This window comes from Apus apus, chromosome 13 (genome assembly GCF_020740795.1).
Source record: "Apus apus isolate bApuApu2 chromosome 13, bApuApu2.pri.cur, whole genome shotgun sequence".
In the NCBI taxonomy this organism is placed as follows: Eukaryota; Metazoa; Chordata; class Aves; order Apodiformes; family Apodidae; genus Apus; species Apus apus.
In genome coordinates this window covers 5896728-5912394 of record NC_067294.1, presented here as the reverse complement: position 1 = coordinate 5912394, position 15667 = coordinate 5896728, and the positions used below count along the sequence as shown (strand labels likewise).

At 51.4% G+C, this 15667-nt stretch overlaps 2 protein-coding genes across 6 annotated transcripts; one reads left to right on the top strand and one right to left on the bottom strand.

Moving 5' to 3' along the window:
* Positions 1-86: 86 nt before the first annotated feature.
* Positions 87-8278, top strand: RBM22 (RNA binding motif protein 22). Its single transcript, XM_051630987.1, has 11 exons — positions 87-173; positions 733-786; positions 1748-1777; positions 3029-3161; positions 3388-3488; positions 3632-3804; positions 4356-4556; positions 5057-5221; positions 5641-5729; positions 6240-6371; positions 7040-8278. Exons 1-11 carry the CDS (start codon positions 120-122, stop codon positions 7168-7170), a joined length of 1263 nt encoding a protein of 420 aa, XP_051486947.1. The 5' UTR covers positions 87-119; the 3' UTR covers positions 7171-8278.
* On the bottom strand, positions 2882-15489 carry MYOZ3 (myozenin 3). Of its 5 annotated transcripts, XM_051630990.1 has the most exons (8): positions 15356-15449; positions 14255-14341; positions 13740-13894; positions 13436-13504; positions 13193-13343; positions 12740-12911; positions 4585-4636; positions 2882-3118 (listed from the first exon to the last, which is right to left on the bottom strand). In XM_051630990.1, the coding sequence occupies exons 2-7, from the start codon at positions 14283-14285 to the stop codon at positions 4612-4614; spliced, it is 603 nt and encodes a 200-aa protein (XP_051486950.1). In that variant the 5' UTR covers positions 14286-14341; positions 15356-15449; the 3' UTR covers positions 2882-3118; positions 4585-4611. The 5 variants fall into 5 exon arrangements, with proteins under 5 accessions (XP_051486950.1, XP_051486951.1, XP_051486952.1 ...); XM_051630991.1 differs by lacking the exons at positions 2882-3118; positions 4585-4636 and adding an exon at positions 8541-10185 and having other exon boundaries at positions 14255-14360; positions 15356-15489; XM_051630992.1 differs by lacking the exons at positions 2882-3118; positions 4585-4636 and adding an exon at positions 8541-10185 and having other exon boundaries at positions 13193-13340; positions 14255-14360; positions 15356-15489.
* Between the last annotated feature and the right edge of the window lie 178 nt (positions 15490-15667).

Here is a 15667-nt window from a genome sequence, read left to right as displayed (position 1 = left end):
TCTATGGTTCGCTGTGTCTAGAGCGTCGTCCCCCCCGTCCCTGGCGCGTCGCTGGCGGAAGAGCGTCACTTCCGGCGCCCGCCGGGAGCGGGGGGGGCGGCTGGCGGAGCGGGGCCGCCATGTCGACATCGCTGGGCTCCAACACCTACAACCGGCAGAACTGGGAGGACGCGGTGAGCCGGGGGACAGGCGGCTGGGGCGCGACGGAACGGCGCGGGGTCTGCCCCAGGGGAGCTGCCTTCCCTGCGGGCCCCGGCCGGGAAGGGGCTGCCGCGGTGATCCGGGCCCTCTGGGGGAGCCGCCGGCCTGGCCTGCCAGGGAGCTGGGGGGGCCGTGCTGGGCCTGGCGTGCGGGCCTGGCCGCGTCCTTTGAGCTGAGGCCTTTCCTGATGGGCGCAGGGCGAACAGGAGGTGCTGGGCGATGGCGTGTGGTGGTAGCACCTGCTGCAGCCAGGCCGCTGAGGAGCCGAGATCTCCAGAACATGCTGCTTGTTTGTTTGAAGCTTTCCTTCAAACCGGAGCGGCCGGCAGATCGTGGCTCTCGCACAGCACAGGCCCTGGCTCGAGGCTCGCAGCTCTCCCAGTGACTCTTCTTAAAGGAGTCTTTTTGCATCTCTCAGCCAATCTGATTCACTCAGCCCAGGAGCCTTAGTTTGGGTTGTGACCTGAACGCTGCTGCTTTGAAAGGGCGTGTTGCCAACCCCTGATTTCTTATTTTTCTTTCTTAATTCAGGACTTCCCTATTCTGTGCCAGACATGTCTTGGAGAAAACCCCTATATTCGAATGGTATGTGCCCGTGTGACCCTGCAGCCCTTCCCTCTCTGTTGGCCCTAGACCTGCTGGGCTTTGGGGACTAAAATAAGCCTGGCTACAGGAGGAGATGCTGAGGTGCATGTGCACCCCTAATTAGTTGGTTCTGCACAACAGGATTGGGTTCCAGCCATTGTTGGTATGTGATGTCATGGCGTTAGGTGTGGGATTTAAGAATAAATCAGTCAAAAAGGAGAGTGGGGTGATCTAGCCCAACGTTCAGAGTGCAGGAAACAGTAGAAAACAAAGCTTTGGTGCTGGTGAGTTGTGCCACATGGAGAACAGGGAGGTGCTGAAGCAGTGAGTAGCTAAGCACAGTTCTTAAAATGTACAGGATGTGCTCCTGTACGAATAAGTTTAAACTATCTTAGGAAGCTGCCTGACAGTCATTTAAATCCTTGTTTGTTTTCCTTGGTTTCCTGCATGCAGGATGAGTCAGTTCCCTTGTCTGGCTTTTCCCTGTGCTTGCTCTGGTTGTGTGACCCACACTTAGATTGTCTCTCCTTCACATTTCCATTCCAACAAATCTGCTGGGAGAGATTGTGATTTTGTTGTGAAATGTGACCCCACTGCCTGCATAGGTGACATTTCCAAACCTGCTTGTTTCCATGGGCTTATTTCACCTGACAGCAACTTTGCTTAAAAATAGCTATTGATAATCCATTTCATTGGGCCTTTGATCAATACTTGAGGTGTGACTTACAATGCTGTGTTTTTAATGGATATTTCTAAAGCAAAACCAAATATAAGAGTTTGCTAGGATTTTTTTTTTTTTGGTCCTGTTGACCTGCCAAAGTGGAAGCCCAAAACACAGGGCTGGGTGAGCCTAAAAGCAGCATAATTAGGAAAAAACCCACTGTGCTATAACATCACTGCTGTGTTTCATGTTTTATGTTAAATTAATGACATTTTATTTTTTGTAATTCTTACATTTCAGACCAAAGAAAAATATGGAAAAGAATGCAAGGTATGTTGCTTGTCCCTTGAAGAACAAACACTTAAATTAACACGCATTCGGGTGTATTAGAATTTAATATGAAAAAATCCCATTGGCTTCTGAAAAGTGCTTGTCTTTGTTAAGAAGTTAAAATGTTTATATTGCATACGTTTTTAGGCCAGTCTGCCTTGTTAGAGCAAGTCAGGTGGTCTTAAAAAGTAGCAGGATTGGTAAAGGTGGTTCAGGCAGACTTAGGATTTGCCCATGTTTATCAGAGTTAGATTTGGTGATTGTGGTGCTATATTTGAAAGTATTTCAGTCTTTTGAGTTATCTCATATTTTCTCTTGCAATTTTTGTTTTTACTTGTAGATAGTGCACAAGTAACTGGAGTTTAGGTTTTGCTCTGGAAATGTTGTTCATGGCTAGGTGGTGACTTGTGTCAGCTGTCTTAAGAAATAAGCTGTCTTTACTGCTGAGGGAGCAAGAAGTGTTTTGTGTTGTCTTGGCTGAGGAAAATGAGAGAGGATTTTTTGTCCCATTTATCAGTTGTCATCTGAGGTCAGGAGAAGGTTTGTGTTGAATCTTCCTTCCCTTTCTCACACCATTTTCAGTGGTGCCCTGTGATGGGACAAGGGGCAACAGACACAAACCAGAGCACAGGAAGTTCCACCTCAATATGAGGAAAAACTTCTTTACTGTGAGGGTGACAGAGCTCTGGGACAGGCTGCCCTGAGAGGTTGTGGAGTGTCCTTCTCTGGAGACTTTGAAGACCCATCTGTCTGTGTTCCTGTGTGACCTGCCCTAGGTAATCCTGCGCTGGCAGGGGGTTGGACTTGATGATCTTCAGAGGTCCCTTCCAACCCATTCTATGATTCCACTGGGTAAGACAGAGCAGTGGTCTGGGGCTGCACCAGAAATCTTGTAACCTCTCCCTGGGCTTCCTGCTGTTCTGGTGGCTGATGTACAAATCATGGGGAATTCATCTCTCCTGACATCACCAGGAGTGAGGGAGTGTTTTGTTTTCCTTTGAGTAGATCTGCTGTCAGCATGGGGGTTATTCTAATAAATAAAACCAACTAAACTTCAACAAAAAACCTCCCTAGAACTCTTTCCTCTCAAAGGAAGGCACGAAATCGAAGCAACTATTTATTGAGGTCTGAAGTTGTATTTATGCTTTAAAGACATTAGACCTGTTTGGGTTTTGAAGTTTCTGTGCAGGAGTGGGCATGGTAATGTCCCTGCTGTGTGACAGTGACACAGGTGGTGGCTCTCTGTCCCAGATCTGTGCCAGGCCTTTCACTGTGTTCCGCTGGTGCCCTGGGGTCCGGATGCGCTTCAAGAAGACAGAGGTGTGCCAGACCTGCAGCAAGCTGAAGAACGTCTGTCAGACCTGCCTGCTGGACCTGGAGTATGGTGTGTACCAAAGGGATGGCAGCCAAGAGGAGAAGCTGCTCTGCTTTCCTCTGGCATGGAAGCTGCTGAAATGTATTTGCATGTAATTGGCTCTGTTGTCTCTGAGAAGGACAAGTCTCAGAGTCCCTGTGGAATGCAGGATGCAGGAGCTATTTCTGCTCTTTTAGCTTCCTTTTCATACAGTTTTGTTAGGTGTTTTGATTTGTTTTGTTTTGTTTCATTCTAGGTTTGCCTATTCAAGTCCGGGATGCAGGACTCTCCCTAAAGGATGAAATGCCCAAGTCTGATGTCAACAAGGAATACTACACCCAGAACATGGAGCGGGAGGTGAGAACCTGGGGTTTGGTCGTGGCTGTGGAAAGGGGAGGGATGACCCAGCCTATATTAAAATAATTTGCTAGCTCTGATTCTGTGTGTTGGTTTTCAGTGGTGACACGCAGGTCATTGTTTGTGTCTTAACTGCTCTGTAGATATCCAATTCTGATGGCACCAGGCCAGTTGGTGCACTGGGAAAAGCTACTTCCACCAGTGACATGCTTCTGAAGCTGGCTCGGACCACCCCGTACTACAAACGGAACCGTCCTCACATCTGCTCCTTCTGGGTCAAAGGAGAATGCAAGAGGGGAGAAGAGTGTCCCTACAGGTACAGAGGCAGCTGCAACACTGGTCACCAGGTCAGGTGCAGCTCATCTGGGGCTGCAAGGGCAGGAAAGGCCCTGGGGGGCAGAAGACATCACTGCCTTTGGCGTCAGGGCAAAGCTTGCGTTCGGTTGGCTCATTGTGTCAGTGAATGAACCTTTGTTGTGGCAAGTTGGTTTGTGAGGAGTTAGCTGCAGGGTCTGGTCGTGTTTGGCTGGAGCAGTGGCTGCAGCTCTTGCGTGGTTCATGTTTTCCTTTTGCGGTGTCAATCAGAGATCTTGGTATTGGAACAAGAGGCCGTTTAAAATCCAGCTCTCGTATTCCATAGTGCTGAGTGCTGAGCTGTCAGAAGTGCCATTTGTTCAGAGCTCCAGGCAGTCCTGGCTGCAGTTGAAGTTCTGGGGGCTTTTTGTTCCATTTTTGGCTCGTTTATGTGAACAGGGTTAAGCATACAAGTGACCAGAGGCCTTCAGAAGGCAAGGCAGCAGTTACAGCCATTGTGATCTGGTGCAGCTGTGGCTGGGGTTCTGAAATGCTTTGTTTGCTGCACCTTAGACACGAGAAACCGACAGATCCAGATGATCCTCTGGCTGATCAGAACATCAAAGATCGTTACTATGGAATTAATGATCCTGTGGCTGATAAACTTCTGAAACGAGCATCAACCATGCCTCGTTTGGACCCCCCGGATGACAAGACTATTACAACACTCTATGTTGGAGGGCTTGGAGATACTATCACTGAATCAGATCTCAGGTGTGTGGTGAATTTATATTGCCCTTACCTTTCTATCCAGTGCTTTGGTTGCTGCTCATCCTGAAGTGAGGAAATCTCTCCTGCAAGGGGAAAAAATAAATCTGTTTTTCAGCTTTTCTTAATGGGGAACTGGTTGGTGGGCAAGTACCAGCTGGGTGGAGAACAGATAAACAGGCACATTTCAATAGATTTGATTAAATTTTCTCCCTTTAAAGATGAGTCATCCTTCTGAGCTGTTGGGAGTACTCTTGACACACATTTTACAGGAGAATCCCATAGCCTGTCTCTAGTTAGCTGCTGGGAAAAGCTGCTGCTGAGCTTTTATTGCTCCCTAATGGCACAGCAGGGCAAGAGGCTCGATTTCTAATGCTAAGCCTGAAGTGCTGATGGAGAAAAGAAGGGAACTGGGCATATCTATTTCAGCATGTGATGAGATCCTACTCCATGTACCCTGCGGCTGGGAGGAGTGGGGTTTCAATCACCATTTTTCCCATCCCCAGGAATCACTTCTACCAGTTTGGGGAGATCCGGACGATCACGGTGGTGCAGAGGCAGCAATGTGCCTTCATCCAGTTTGCCACCCGGCAGGCGGCAGAAGTGGCTGCTGAGAAATCCTTCAACAAGCTCATTGTCAACGGCCGCCGCCTCAACGTCAAGTGGGGAAGGTGAGTCTGGGGGGGAGGAGGAGGCCCCATGGCTGCTGCCACGAGGTTCTGCACTGGGGTCGTGCAGTCCTGATCAGCAGAGCTGGGTGTTGAGTTGGTGGAGATACCGAATTGGTGAACACTTTAGAGGTCCTGCTGTGGTTTGGTTTTCTTGCAGCAGTGGGATCTGGGGCAGAAGTCACACAAATTGTGTAGAGGGGTTTCCTGGTTGAGGGTTATGGATGAGTTTCTGTAGTTTTGCTTCTGATCCCCCTCCTGGGAGTGCTGCTTGCACCAGCTGGCTCTAGTGGGCTGTGAATTTGCCATCTTGAGCCTGAAGCAGTGGATCTGGGTTAGATAATGTGAAGCTGTTGTGGTGTGAGTATCTGCTTATCCTGCTTTAGCTCATCCTTCTTCTCAAACTTTTGTCTGGTTTTTAGGTCCCAGGCAGCAAGAGGAAAAGAAAAGGACAAGGAAGGTACTACGGAATCCGGGATAAAGCTGGAGCCAGTTCCAGGACTTCCTGGAGGTAAGAGATTTTTTTTTAATCTCTGAAATGCTTAATGCTGATGTGCTTCTGTGAGAGAGGCTGGTGTCAAACCTCTGAGAGCAGTGATGGAGCTCAGGGTGTTGGAGGCACTGGTGAGCCCAGAGCAGGAAGATACAGTTGGTTTGCAGCAGATGTAGGTGGGATGTGAGCAGAACTTTGTCTAGAAGCAAATTCTTGATGAAAAGAGATTTCTTTATATGATGAGTGAAAAGTTAAAGCTGAATTGAAGTTACTTAGGTCTGAGATACTGGCAACATGTGCTTTTCAAGGCTTGGTTGGTGTTGTATGATGGAAACCCACTGTTGTATGATGGAAAAGCAAAGCTGGTTGAGGTAAAAAATGGAGCCTGTTCTGGGCTTTCAGTACAGTCCTGCTTCTCACTCCTGTTCACACGTGCAGTGTGGCAGAGGTTTGCCCTGGGGAAGAACTGGTTCCCCTGCATATCTTGACTGAGGGATTTTCCATAACCACCATGTACTTTTTCTGCAGCTCTCCCACCTCCTCCAGCTGCAGAAGAGGAGGCTTCTGCAAATTACTTCAACCTGTCTCCCAGTGGCCCTCCAGCTGTGGTAAACATTGCCTTGCCACCTCCTCCTGGCATTGCTCCACCACCACCTCCAGGTACTTGTGTTTCTCCTTCCAGTGGGGCTGTTAGATCATCTCATCCTCCTTGCTGGGCTGTAGCACTGATCCGTGCCCTGAGCTGATTTTCCTCATCCCTGCTCATACAACATAAACTGATGATCTAAAATGAGCTGTCAGCACAGTTTAATTAAGTTGAGCTGCCTGTCCTGGTATGTGGTCACTTGCAAATGCTCAGGCATGTCAGAGATCCCAGTTACTGGCACTGAGACCCCTCCGTGCTTTTGCTGGCTGTGTAAATGCCACCTTAACCTGAACTTAAAGGGCAATTCTGCAGCTGGTCAAATGCCAGCCTGCCTTTGACTCTCTGTGTGTATCTATCTGGAAACCCTCTTCTTATGGGATGTCAGACTCTTGTTGGGGGTGTTTGCTTCACTCTGCAGCTGAGTAGAAGCTATTTAGATTGACATTACATTGAGACTTGTCCTGCCCTCACCAGCTTTTATATGTGGATAAGGATGAGTGTTGGGTAAGGATTGCCCCCAGTTGTGCTGGAACGAGGGGAAGGAGTTTGGGGATTTGAGGAATGGTGGGAGATGTGCCCCCTTCTTAGGCACAGCTGTTGTCCGTCCATAGTTTCAAGCAGGGATACCTCTGCCTTGGTTGGTCTGTGGCTTTGTCTGAACCCCACAAATTTGTTTCTACAGGTTTTGGACCACACATGTTCCACACCATGGGGCCCCCTCCTCCCTTCATGCGAGCCCCTGGCCCCATTCACTACCCATCCCAGGATCCCCAGAGGATGGGTGCCCACGCAGGGAAGCACAGCAGCCCCTAGCAGGCCGTGCCACCCTCATCCTTGAAGTAAATGCTATTTTCTAGTTACCATGGTAGCTCCATATGTTGAGGTGTGGGTGAGCTAGAGCAGCCTTATTTCCCTGCTTGCAGACACTGGGTGAGCTGAGTTCCGTGTCTCCACTAGCTGATCAGATCATTGATACATCCCAGATCTTTCATTTAGTGTTTGGGGGGGGGGAGGGGGTGGGGGGCAGGGGATCTGGTGTACCAGAACTACAGTGCTATTTGTGTATCCCCTTTGCACAGTTTTGAAATAAACTTCTGGAAAAACGAAAACAAACCCTTGATATCCTCAGTCAGAACAGTATGGACTATTGACATGTAATCAGAGACACTTCTCTATGTTAGGTAACTAATGACTTATTACTGTAATGAGGTGTTAAACCAGGACTGTGAAAGAGCAGAACAAGCCTCTCAGATGTGCCAAAGCCATGGCTTTGTTATTATGTTGCCACAGAATTTTCCTCCCTCCTTTTTCCTGACCTCTTGGTTAAAAAACAAAACAAAACAAAAACAACACAAAAAACCCACCTACCAGAAAAAAACCTAAAACCTTTTTAGATGCCTCACTTCTAATCCTGCACATCCTGAGCATGGAAAGTGTTATGTCATGTAAGGAGCAACATCCATGGCCAGGCTGGCAGGTGCCTGTTTCAGGCCACTGAAGCCCCGCCTTGGTGGCCCCTGGGCTTGTGTTGCTACCAGCTGCAGGGGGAGGACATGGTGCAGCTGGGAGCTTGTCCTCGGTATATGGAGCATGATTGGGGCTTTTGAGGCCTATGGATACAGTCTCCCATTCAACTGTGAGCTGGATCCCACTTCATCCTGTTTTGATAAGACATTGAAGTTTTCTTTCTGTGCTCCAACTAGAGTGTCTGTGCAGGAGCAGCTGTCCCCTGAGTGGAGCCTGCTGTGGGGTAAGATGTGTGTGCACGTGGCTGGAGGATTTTAAGTTTATCTGTATGTCAGTTGCTTTCACATAATGGATCTGTGGACATCTCCTGTAAAGGAAAACACAATGGGACCTGTTCTGAAGCCTTGTTTGCTTGTTTAAAAAAAATACATTAAAATATTTGAATTTTTCCACACTTTGCCTAGACCCTGCTTCCTAGAGCACAGTGTCTGAGGACTGGGGTTGTTTTTATTTGGCTGCTGCCAAAGGCAAGATGCAGTGGGCAAAAGGCAGTTTTGTATGCTGTCCTGTACCATGACACTGCCCAGGGCAGTGCTGGAGGGTGGGCAGAGGCTGGTGGGCTGGGAAGACTGCAGTGTCTTGTCACTGCTCCATCCTCAAGTCTCTGCAGTCAGGGCTCACAAGAGATGTGCAGACAGAGCTCAAATGCATCAGGCTTTACCAACCACAATTCATTTATTATTTCCAGCCATGTCCCCAGAGATACACAGGTTCTTCAGCTGGTGGACCGAGGAGGGGAGAGATGGGTTTGGAAGAAGACAGCAGTGGAACATCAAATTCTTAATGTTTAAGGAACAGACCTTTTTGCTTTCTAGTTACTTGTCCACTCCTGCTTCTGTGGCAGGAACAGAGCAATAAAGTTTTCTGCCTGCTGGGTGTGTTGTGGCAGCAGAATCCCTGTGTGGGATTTGCTCTGCACAGCATCACCAGTGCACTTCACAAGTCAGGCAGCTGTTAACTGCATTTTTACCACAGAATTGACTTGGCTGCTTTAACCACAGTGGTGGGAGCAGAAACGTTTATCCTGATATTCCCACTTTTGCAAGATTAAATAACAGGAACATTAAGAACCTGACAAAAGCAATTGTAGAATGTCGGTGTTAAGGAAGAGATTTTTACTAGTGATTAGCAGGTTTTCCAGATGTTCTGACTCCTGCCCCGTGGGCTGCTGTTAGCTGCATGTCCCACTGTGTGTCACTGCTGAAAACCTTTGTGTGGTTGAATCCTTGCTGCTGACCTGCACACTCAGGAGAAGCCTGTTCATGGAGCCAGGGCTGTGCTGCTTTTCCTGCCCACTGACTCCCAAGTTGCCACAACACCCTGGCAGTGACTGGAGCAGTTCTGCAGGGCCTGATCCCTACTGACCAACTGGATGAAGCAAATCTGGCACACGTCAATCGGAGGGTTGAAGGCTTTAAGCAAGGCATGCAAATAGCAGTAGGAAGGGGAAAAATACCAGCTGCCAAGTGCTAGCCAGTAGCTTGTGGAAAACAGGGCACAAGTTTCCAACCGTCAGCAGCCCTCTCCCGTATATCCCACTTGTGCTGTGTTGTAAACAGGCAGATTCCCAGCTCCTTGTTTGTTTTTGTTGTCCAGCCAAGCCCAACATAAGTGCTCTTAACATGCCAGTGCCTCCAGTAACTTGTTTTGCTGTTGCCCTTCAGTTACCACCTCCTCTCACTGTCCTGACCTGAATGACAGACACAGAGTTGTCCTGAAGATGGAATTTCTCTGCTAAGGCACCAGCTGTCGGAGCAGGTCTTGTGTGTTGGTGAAGCAGCAGCGAGACAGCTTGGTGTGCTGCAGCTGCTGGTCCTGCTGTTTTCCACGAGGCAGGGAAGAGGACAGGCTGTACAGGGTGGTTTGTAGAGGAGCTTGCAGGGATCTGCTCACATTACCTGTGAGAGCCGGGCTGGTGAGCTTAGCACTCAATGCCCTTGTGACAATGGCTGGTACAAGGGGAATTCCACGTGGTCCCAGGCTTGAGCTTGTTCTCATCCCCTTGAAGAAGATGACAGTGCGAGCCCACCAGCTTGGCTTTCACAGAGAATACCTGCTCCCCTGGGCCCTACCACAAGAGGGGTGTTTTGAGTCTAGCAAGAGAAGCACTGGTGGGGATGGGGGAGGGAGCACACGTGCTACAGCTCCTCGCTCTCCGGTAGGATCCGCACCCAGCCTTGTGCTGCTCTGTTGAAGTTGGGTCTGTGGGAAATCACCTCCAGAGCACTCAGGTTATCCAGCTCCAGGGCAGGCACAGAGAAGAGGTCACCGACCAGTGCTCTGTCAAATGGGGCAGGAGTCCTGTGGTACAGGAAGAAGGAGACTTAGCACCTCATCAGGAGAGGGTGGGGGGGTTGTAAAGGTGATGGCAAAAGCAGGTCTGAGTTTACCAGCTGAGCCCAGCAGCAAAACCTCTAGCAAATGACAACCCTCCTCTCCCTTCCCAGGATGCTGCTAGCCCAGAAAGGTGCTTCTCTGGTACAAATCCAACCTCCAGCTTTGGCAGGCCTAGAGCACCAGTTTGGTGCTGGGGCATCTGTGGCTGTGACTGTAGGTACCTTTACCTCTCTTGATGGGCTCCACCAACAGCAATAGAGATGCTTTGTGTGTAAAAGGGGGTTTGGTGACAGTGGCAAACCCCTGGGTCTTTAGAAAGTGACTCTGCTGCTGCTGCTAATGTGTTCTGCAGAGGCCTGAGGCTGATGGTGCTGCCCCTGATTGCTCCAGCACATGTGCAGGCAAATGTCTTCCCTCTACCCTGGCTCCAGTCTGCCTTTTGGGACAGCTTCTCTTCAACTATGACTAACAAGAGGAACAGTGCGGGGGCAAGAGCTGTTATCCCTTTCTGAAGAAACATGGAAAGGAACTGGGAAAGAGAGTGCCAGCCCCCAAAAAGCCAAGAATGTTGGTTTTGGAGCAGCCCATGGAGACTGAGCTATCAATGAGGCATAGCTGGGAATGTTTGCTTTGGGAAGCACTGCTCGAACATGAGTAACGTGGCACTGTTTTGCAACAGAGGAGAAATAAGGGGGGGAAAGGTAAGAGAGGTTTGTCCCAGAAACTTTTTCCCTTCCTTTTCAAAGCTTGGTTCTCATTCTCTCTTAAGGCAGCAAACCTCAGCAAGCTGGCCAAACGTCTTTGCATCACAGCCTGGACATTTAAATTTGGGGATAAAATAGCCTGCTTTAACACAGTTGCTGTTGAGATGGTGAACTTGCCCTTGCCCAGTGACCCATGTGAGCTGTGCTGGGACTCACCCAGATTTAGGCAAGACCCTTGGCTTTTCACTAGTCAATTTCTTCCCAAAAGTTTGTTTTTTTGTAGTTTGGTACTTGATGAGCTGGGAAGTGATTTAAAAGCCAACAGCTTGGAAGATCTTGAAAAGCCCAGTTAAAGATTGGCTCCCTGAATCTTCATGCCTCAGAAATGAATTAGAGGAGGTGGCAAGAGGCTTGGTGCTAAATTAGCATCCATCTGTATTAAATAACAGTTCAAGCCTTTAAATAGAAAGGCAGCATGTGAGAGGGGAGAAATGGTACAGGGTAGAGCATTATTCAGAAACATGCCCTTGCTTCAGTCCCTGTCCATAAATAAATCCTGAGGCAGGAACCTGGTTAAATGTTGGAAGAAAAAAGCCAAGTGTCTGCTGCAGCTCCTTGTTCTCCCACTATGGCACCTCCTCAGATGTTGCTGCTTCAGAAAAGCTCAAGATAGCTGAATAACTGGGAAGGAGACCTTGAGGAGTTGTGGTTCCTGTGCAGAGGGGTTGTGGTTCCCCACAGCCCCTTCTGCCAAGCATTCCTAGTGCGTCAGTTGTGTTCCCCACAACTCAAATCCAATTCCAGTGTGGGTTCAGGAAAGCTGCTGTCTACAGAGGCCCAGCACTGTGGCAGATGGTCTGATGGGGAGCAGTGCTGTGTCTCAGTAGGGAGCTCCAGTGGGAGCCTACTGGAAGGTGACTTTGGCCCAGCCACGAAGACTAACATACTTTCATCCTCATGAAAGAGACTTTCACTGGGGAGGAAAGTCAGGCCCTCAGTTTGCAGGTTCCTTGGTGTGATAATCACCTTAAAGGTTCAGTTCTCATTGTTCTACCTTGGGCTGCTGGTAGTTTGCTACCACCAGATCTTCATCTCCTGAATCCCTTCCAAGCACCATTCCAGAATAGAGATTTTCCTTGGTGGTCTCTGCTCCAGGGTCCTAATATCAACCCCAGTGTAATTTGGAGGCATGAGGAGGCACAGCTGCCATATTCTGAAGGAAGCAGCCGTGGGGCATGGAGCTGGCCAGGCTGACCAGAATTTCCCCAGCCTGGAGATTTCAATCTCAAGCAGGTGTTTTGAAGGAATCTGGTGACCTCATAGCATCTTGTAGGAAGATTAACCTTACACCCCTACCACTTCCAGCAGCTGTTTGGATTCCTTAAGGAAATTAGGAGAGAGACTTGGTACTGTCTGTGCCATTCCTCCACCCAGCCCAGGGCTGAGCCCAGCTGGGAGCAGCAGCAATTCCCTCTCCAGGACCACATGCATGAGAATTAATCCTCCCAAATCTCAGCCATCATCCCTAAGGTTGCCCTGTGGGAACTAGCTGCTTAAGGCTGCTCAAGCCTGGTGGTGGAGATGAAATGAGATCAGGAGAGCTGCTGGAGGCAGGAACCTTTGCAGAGGAGTCACAAAGGAGCTCCTGAGCAGGAAAAGAGCAACCTGAGTCCTTGCTGCTCCCCTGGGGTGTGTAAAAAGGGCACTGACCATTGTGCTCCCTGGGCAGGATGGTAGGTGCTTCTTGAAGGGCTTCTGAAGGGCTTGGCGAAGGGAGGGATGACCTGGTGGTGCCTGCTCCTCAGTAACATTACCTGTTGAAGTTCTGGAAGTCCCATGGAGGGGGTCTCACAGGCAGCTGGTTCTCCTGGTGCACAGCAGTGTCCTTGTCACCAAAGAGCTCCCGCCATGGGGAGCGGTAGCCCTTGGGGATGGCGGTGACATTGAACTTCTCCGGGGGAACTTCTTTGAGGGGGCCTGAGTACCCTGTGTGGGGGGAGAGACAGTGTGAGCTGCTGTGTCCCAGTAAGGGGAGGGGAGGCTGGGAACTGCCCTGCCTTCACAGGGCATGCGGGACCTGCTGCTTGGGGCAGGAGTATGTATATGTATATATATATATAACATCAATATATGTTATATCTTGATATATTTAAAAGCTCTGTGGGGAGAGTTTTGGGGAGGACTCCTTGTCAGGCAGCAGGTCCCAGTGAGATTACAACGATCTGAGATAACAGCAGTGCAGGCTGTGGAGTGTTGGTGGCCTTTACCTGGGGCCAGAGCGTCAGGGTTGAGGACTTTGCTCATCTGCAAAACTTTCTCTGTCTTCTTGGGCACTCTGGGGGGGCCATCCTGCGGCGACGCTGCCACGTGGAGCTCAGAGTGATAACTCTCCTGGCCCTCGGGGTCCTCCCCTGCCTGCTGAGGGTGAGAGTCAGTGGGGAGGAACCCCTGCCCCAGCGGGAACTGGGGAGGCTGTTAGAAGCACCTCAGAGCTTCCTCCACCTACTCACCATCCACTCATTCACCATTCCCTCCAGATTGCCTTTCTCAGTGTGGTGTGAGCCACCAGGCCCCCGGAGCTGTGGGGGGCAAGGAGAGGGATTAGTAGGTGCAGAGGGGGAGACTGGCACCCTTGGTGCTCACTGAATGCTGCCCCCGATGCCTGCCCACCTCCGTGCCCAGCCCACCAAGCCACCTCTGCTCTCCTTTCACCTCAGTAGTGGGCAACTGAGAGGACCCGCCTTATCCCATGAAGAAACACTTCCCTGCAGAGGTGGGAAGGGCTGGGAGCTGGGGGCTGAGCTGCAGACCCACCTCCCTGTAGCTGCTGGGGTGCTCGAAGACGAAGCGCTGCATCCGCCTCTGGCGCTGCTGGAAGAGCTGGGAGCCCCGGTTGTTGCGCAGGGAGAGCTCCTCGATCATCAGGTCCTGTGGTGTGCTCATCTTCTTGCCCAGGATCAGCTGGGGTGCTGGAGAGGCCAGGGGAGAGCACAGCCACAGCTGAGGCTGCTGCTGTGCTGGGGACCCCCATGCCTGGCACAAGGACAGCATGTGCCCTCATCAGGGTCCCTGTCACGCATGCCCAGGGTCTGGAATTTCCTCAGTGGGAGGAATTGTCAGGGAGTTATGTCAGTTCCAGAGGTTCAAGCAGCCTCTCCTCCCCACAGACCCTCCAGCCTTTGACATGGAATTGCTGCCCCCTGGGACTGTGGTGCAAGAGGGGACCAAGAAGGCAAGCACAGAGCCCTGGGGAGAGGGGCCAGTGGCCTCAACCAGAGCTGGTCTCTAGGCACTGCCCTGGGACTGGTGGTACCCCCAGCCCCCCTTACCATCTTCAGGGCCCGATTTCATGATGGTCATCACTTGCTGCCACACTCCTGGGGCAGCTCTGTCAGAGAGGGACGGATCCTTCCCAGCTGGAAGAGAGAGGCAGCCCTGAAGTGATGCCAAGCATGGGGACGTGTCAGCCCCAGGCATGCCGTGGGGAGAGACCAGGCTTCAGCTGAGCTTCCCCCCTGGCCAGCATCATCCTTGAGCATCCCCTCTGGCCAGCACTGTCCCTGAACACCATCCCCATGCTACTCTCCATTCCCTTCAATAGGTGTAAGGAAACGTCCAAAGCGTTTCACCCCTCAGCCCCTGCTTGTTATCTTTGCTCTCTACCTTACTTTAGGGCAGAAAATGTCCCAGGTCCTGTCCTTGCCTGCAGCCAGCAGGTGTCCTCATGTCCTGAGCCCTCTTGGAGCAGCACCCACTGCCCACAGCCTGCCCTGCCTGGCCCCTTCCTGCTCCCCCAGCACCTCTGCCTCTGCAGAGCTATTTTCAGCCACTGGCCCCAAGGGTGTGGGAGCTGCAGCCCTGACCCTGCGGGAGACCCAGTGAGCCCAGCCAGCAGAGATGGGGCACAGGGTCACTGTCCCTGCTTACAAGGCTGGGTTCCTCCTTAGCTTCCAGCTTCATTGCCAGGAGGTGGCTGGGGACCAGACTTGGTCTGAGCCCACCTGCAGCTGCAGCCTCTGGGGCTTTCAGCTCAGCAAGTGTGAGACTTGGCCCTATTTGGAGGGTCTCACATCCCCCAGGTTGGGCTGATGCTCTGCAGTTTCCTCAAGAGCCCCAGGGAGCTGGGGACTCCACGGAGGGGACACGGGGGGTCCCTGTGGGGCCACGACCACCCGGCACGCAGCTCCCTGCCAGCTCTGAGGTCCACACTAACCTGGGACCTGCACCTCATCCTTCCCTCAATACCCCTCCAGGGACCTTTTTTGTCCCATGGGAGACCACCCCCTGACCCCCACAGTGTCCATGTCCCCACCGCCAGTGCTGGGATGTCCATAAGCCCCATGCACCCACCCACCCATTGACCCCAGCATGGGACCTCACCTCCACCTGACCAGGGGACACCCCAGACTCCAGGGATTGAAGATGCTCACCTGCTGTGCTGGGGATGAGGCTGAAGCCAAGCTGCGGCCACCAGCGCTCGGTGGTCTGGCTGGCCCTCTGCAGCACCCTTGGGCTCCCTGCCTCTTGCCCCGACCCGTGCTAGGCTCCAGCCCAATGCCAAGGTCTGGCCGTGGGACAGCAGTTATTTCTGGCTGAGAAAGGGGGAGGAGCAGGGCTGACCCTTGGGGACCGTGACACCATCACCCCGGCACAGAGCAAGGCTGACCCTTGGGGACCAGGATACCACCATCCCAGCACGGAGCAGGGCTGATCCTTGGAGACTGGGACACTGTCACCCTGGC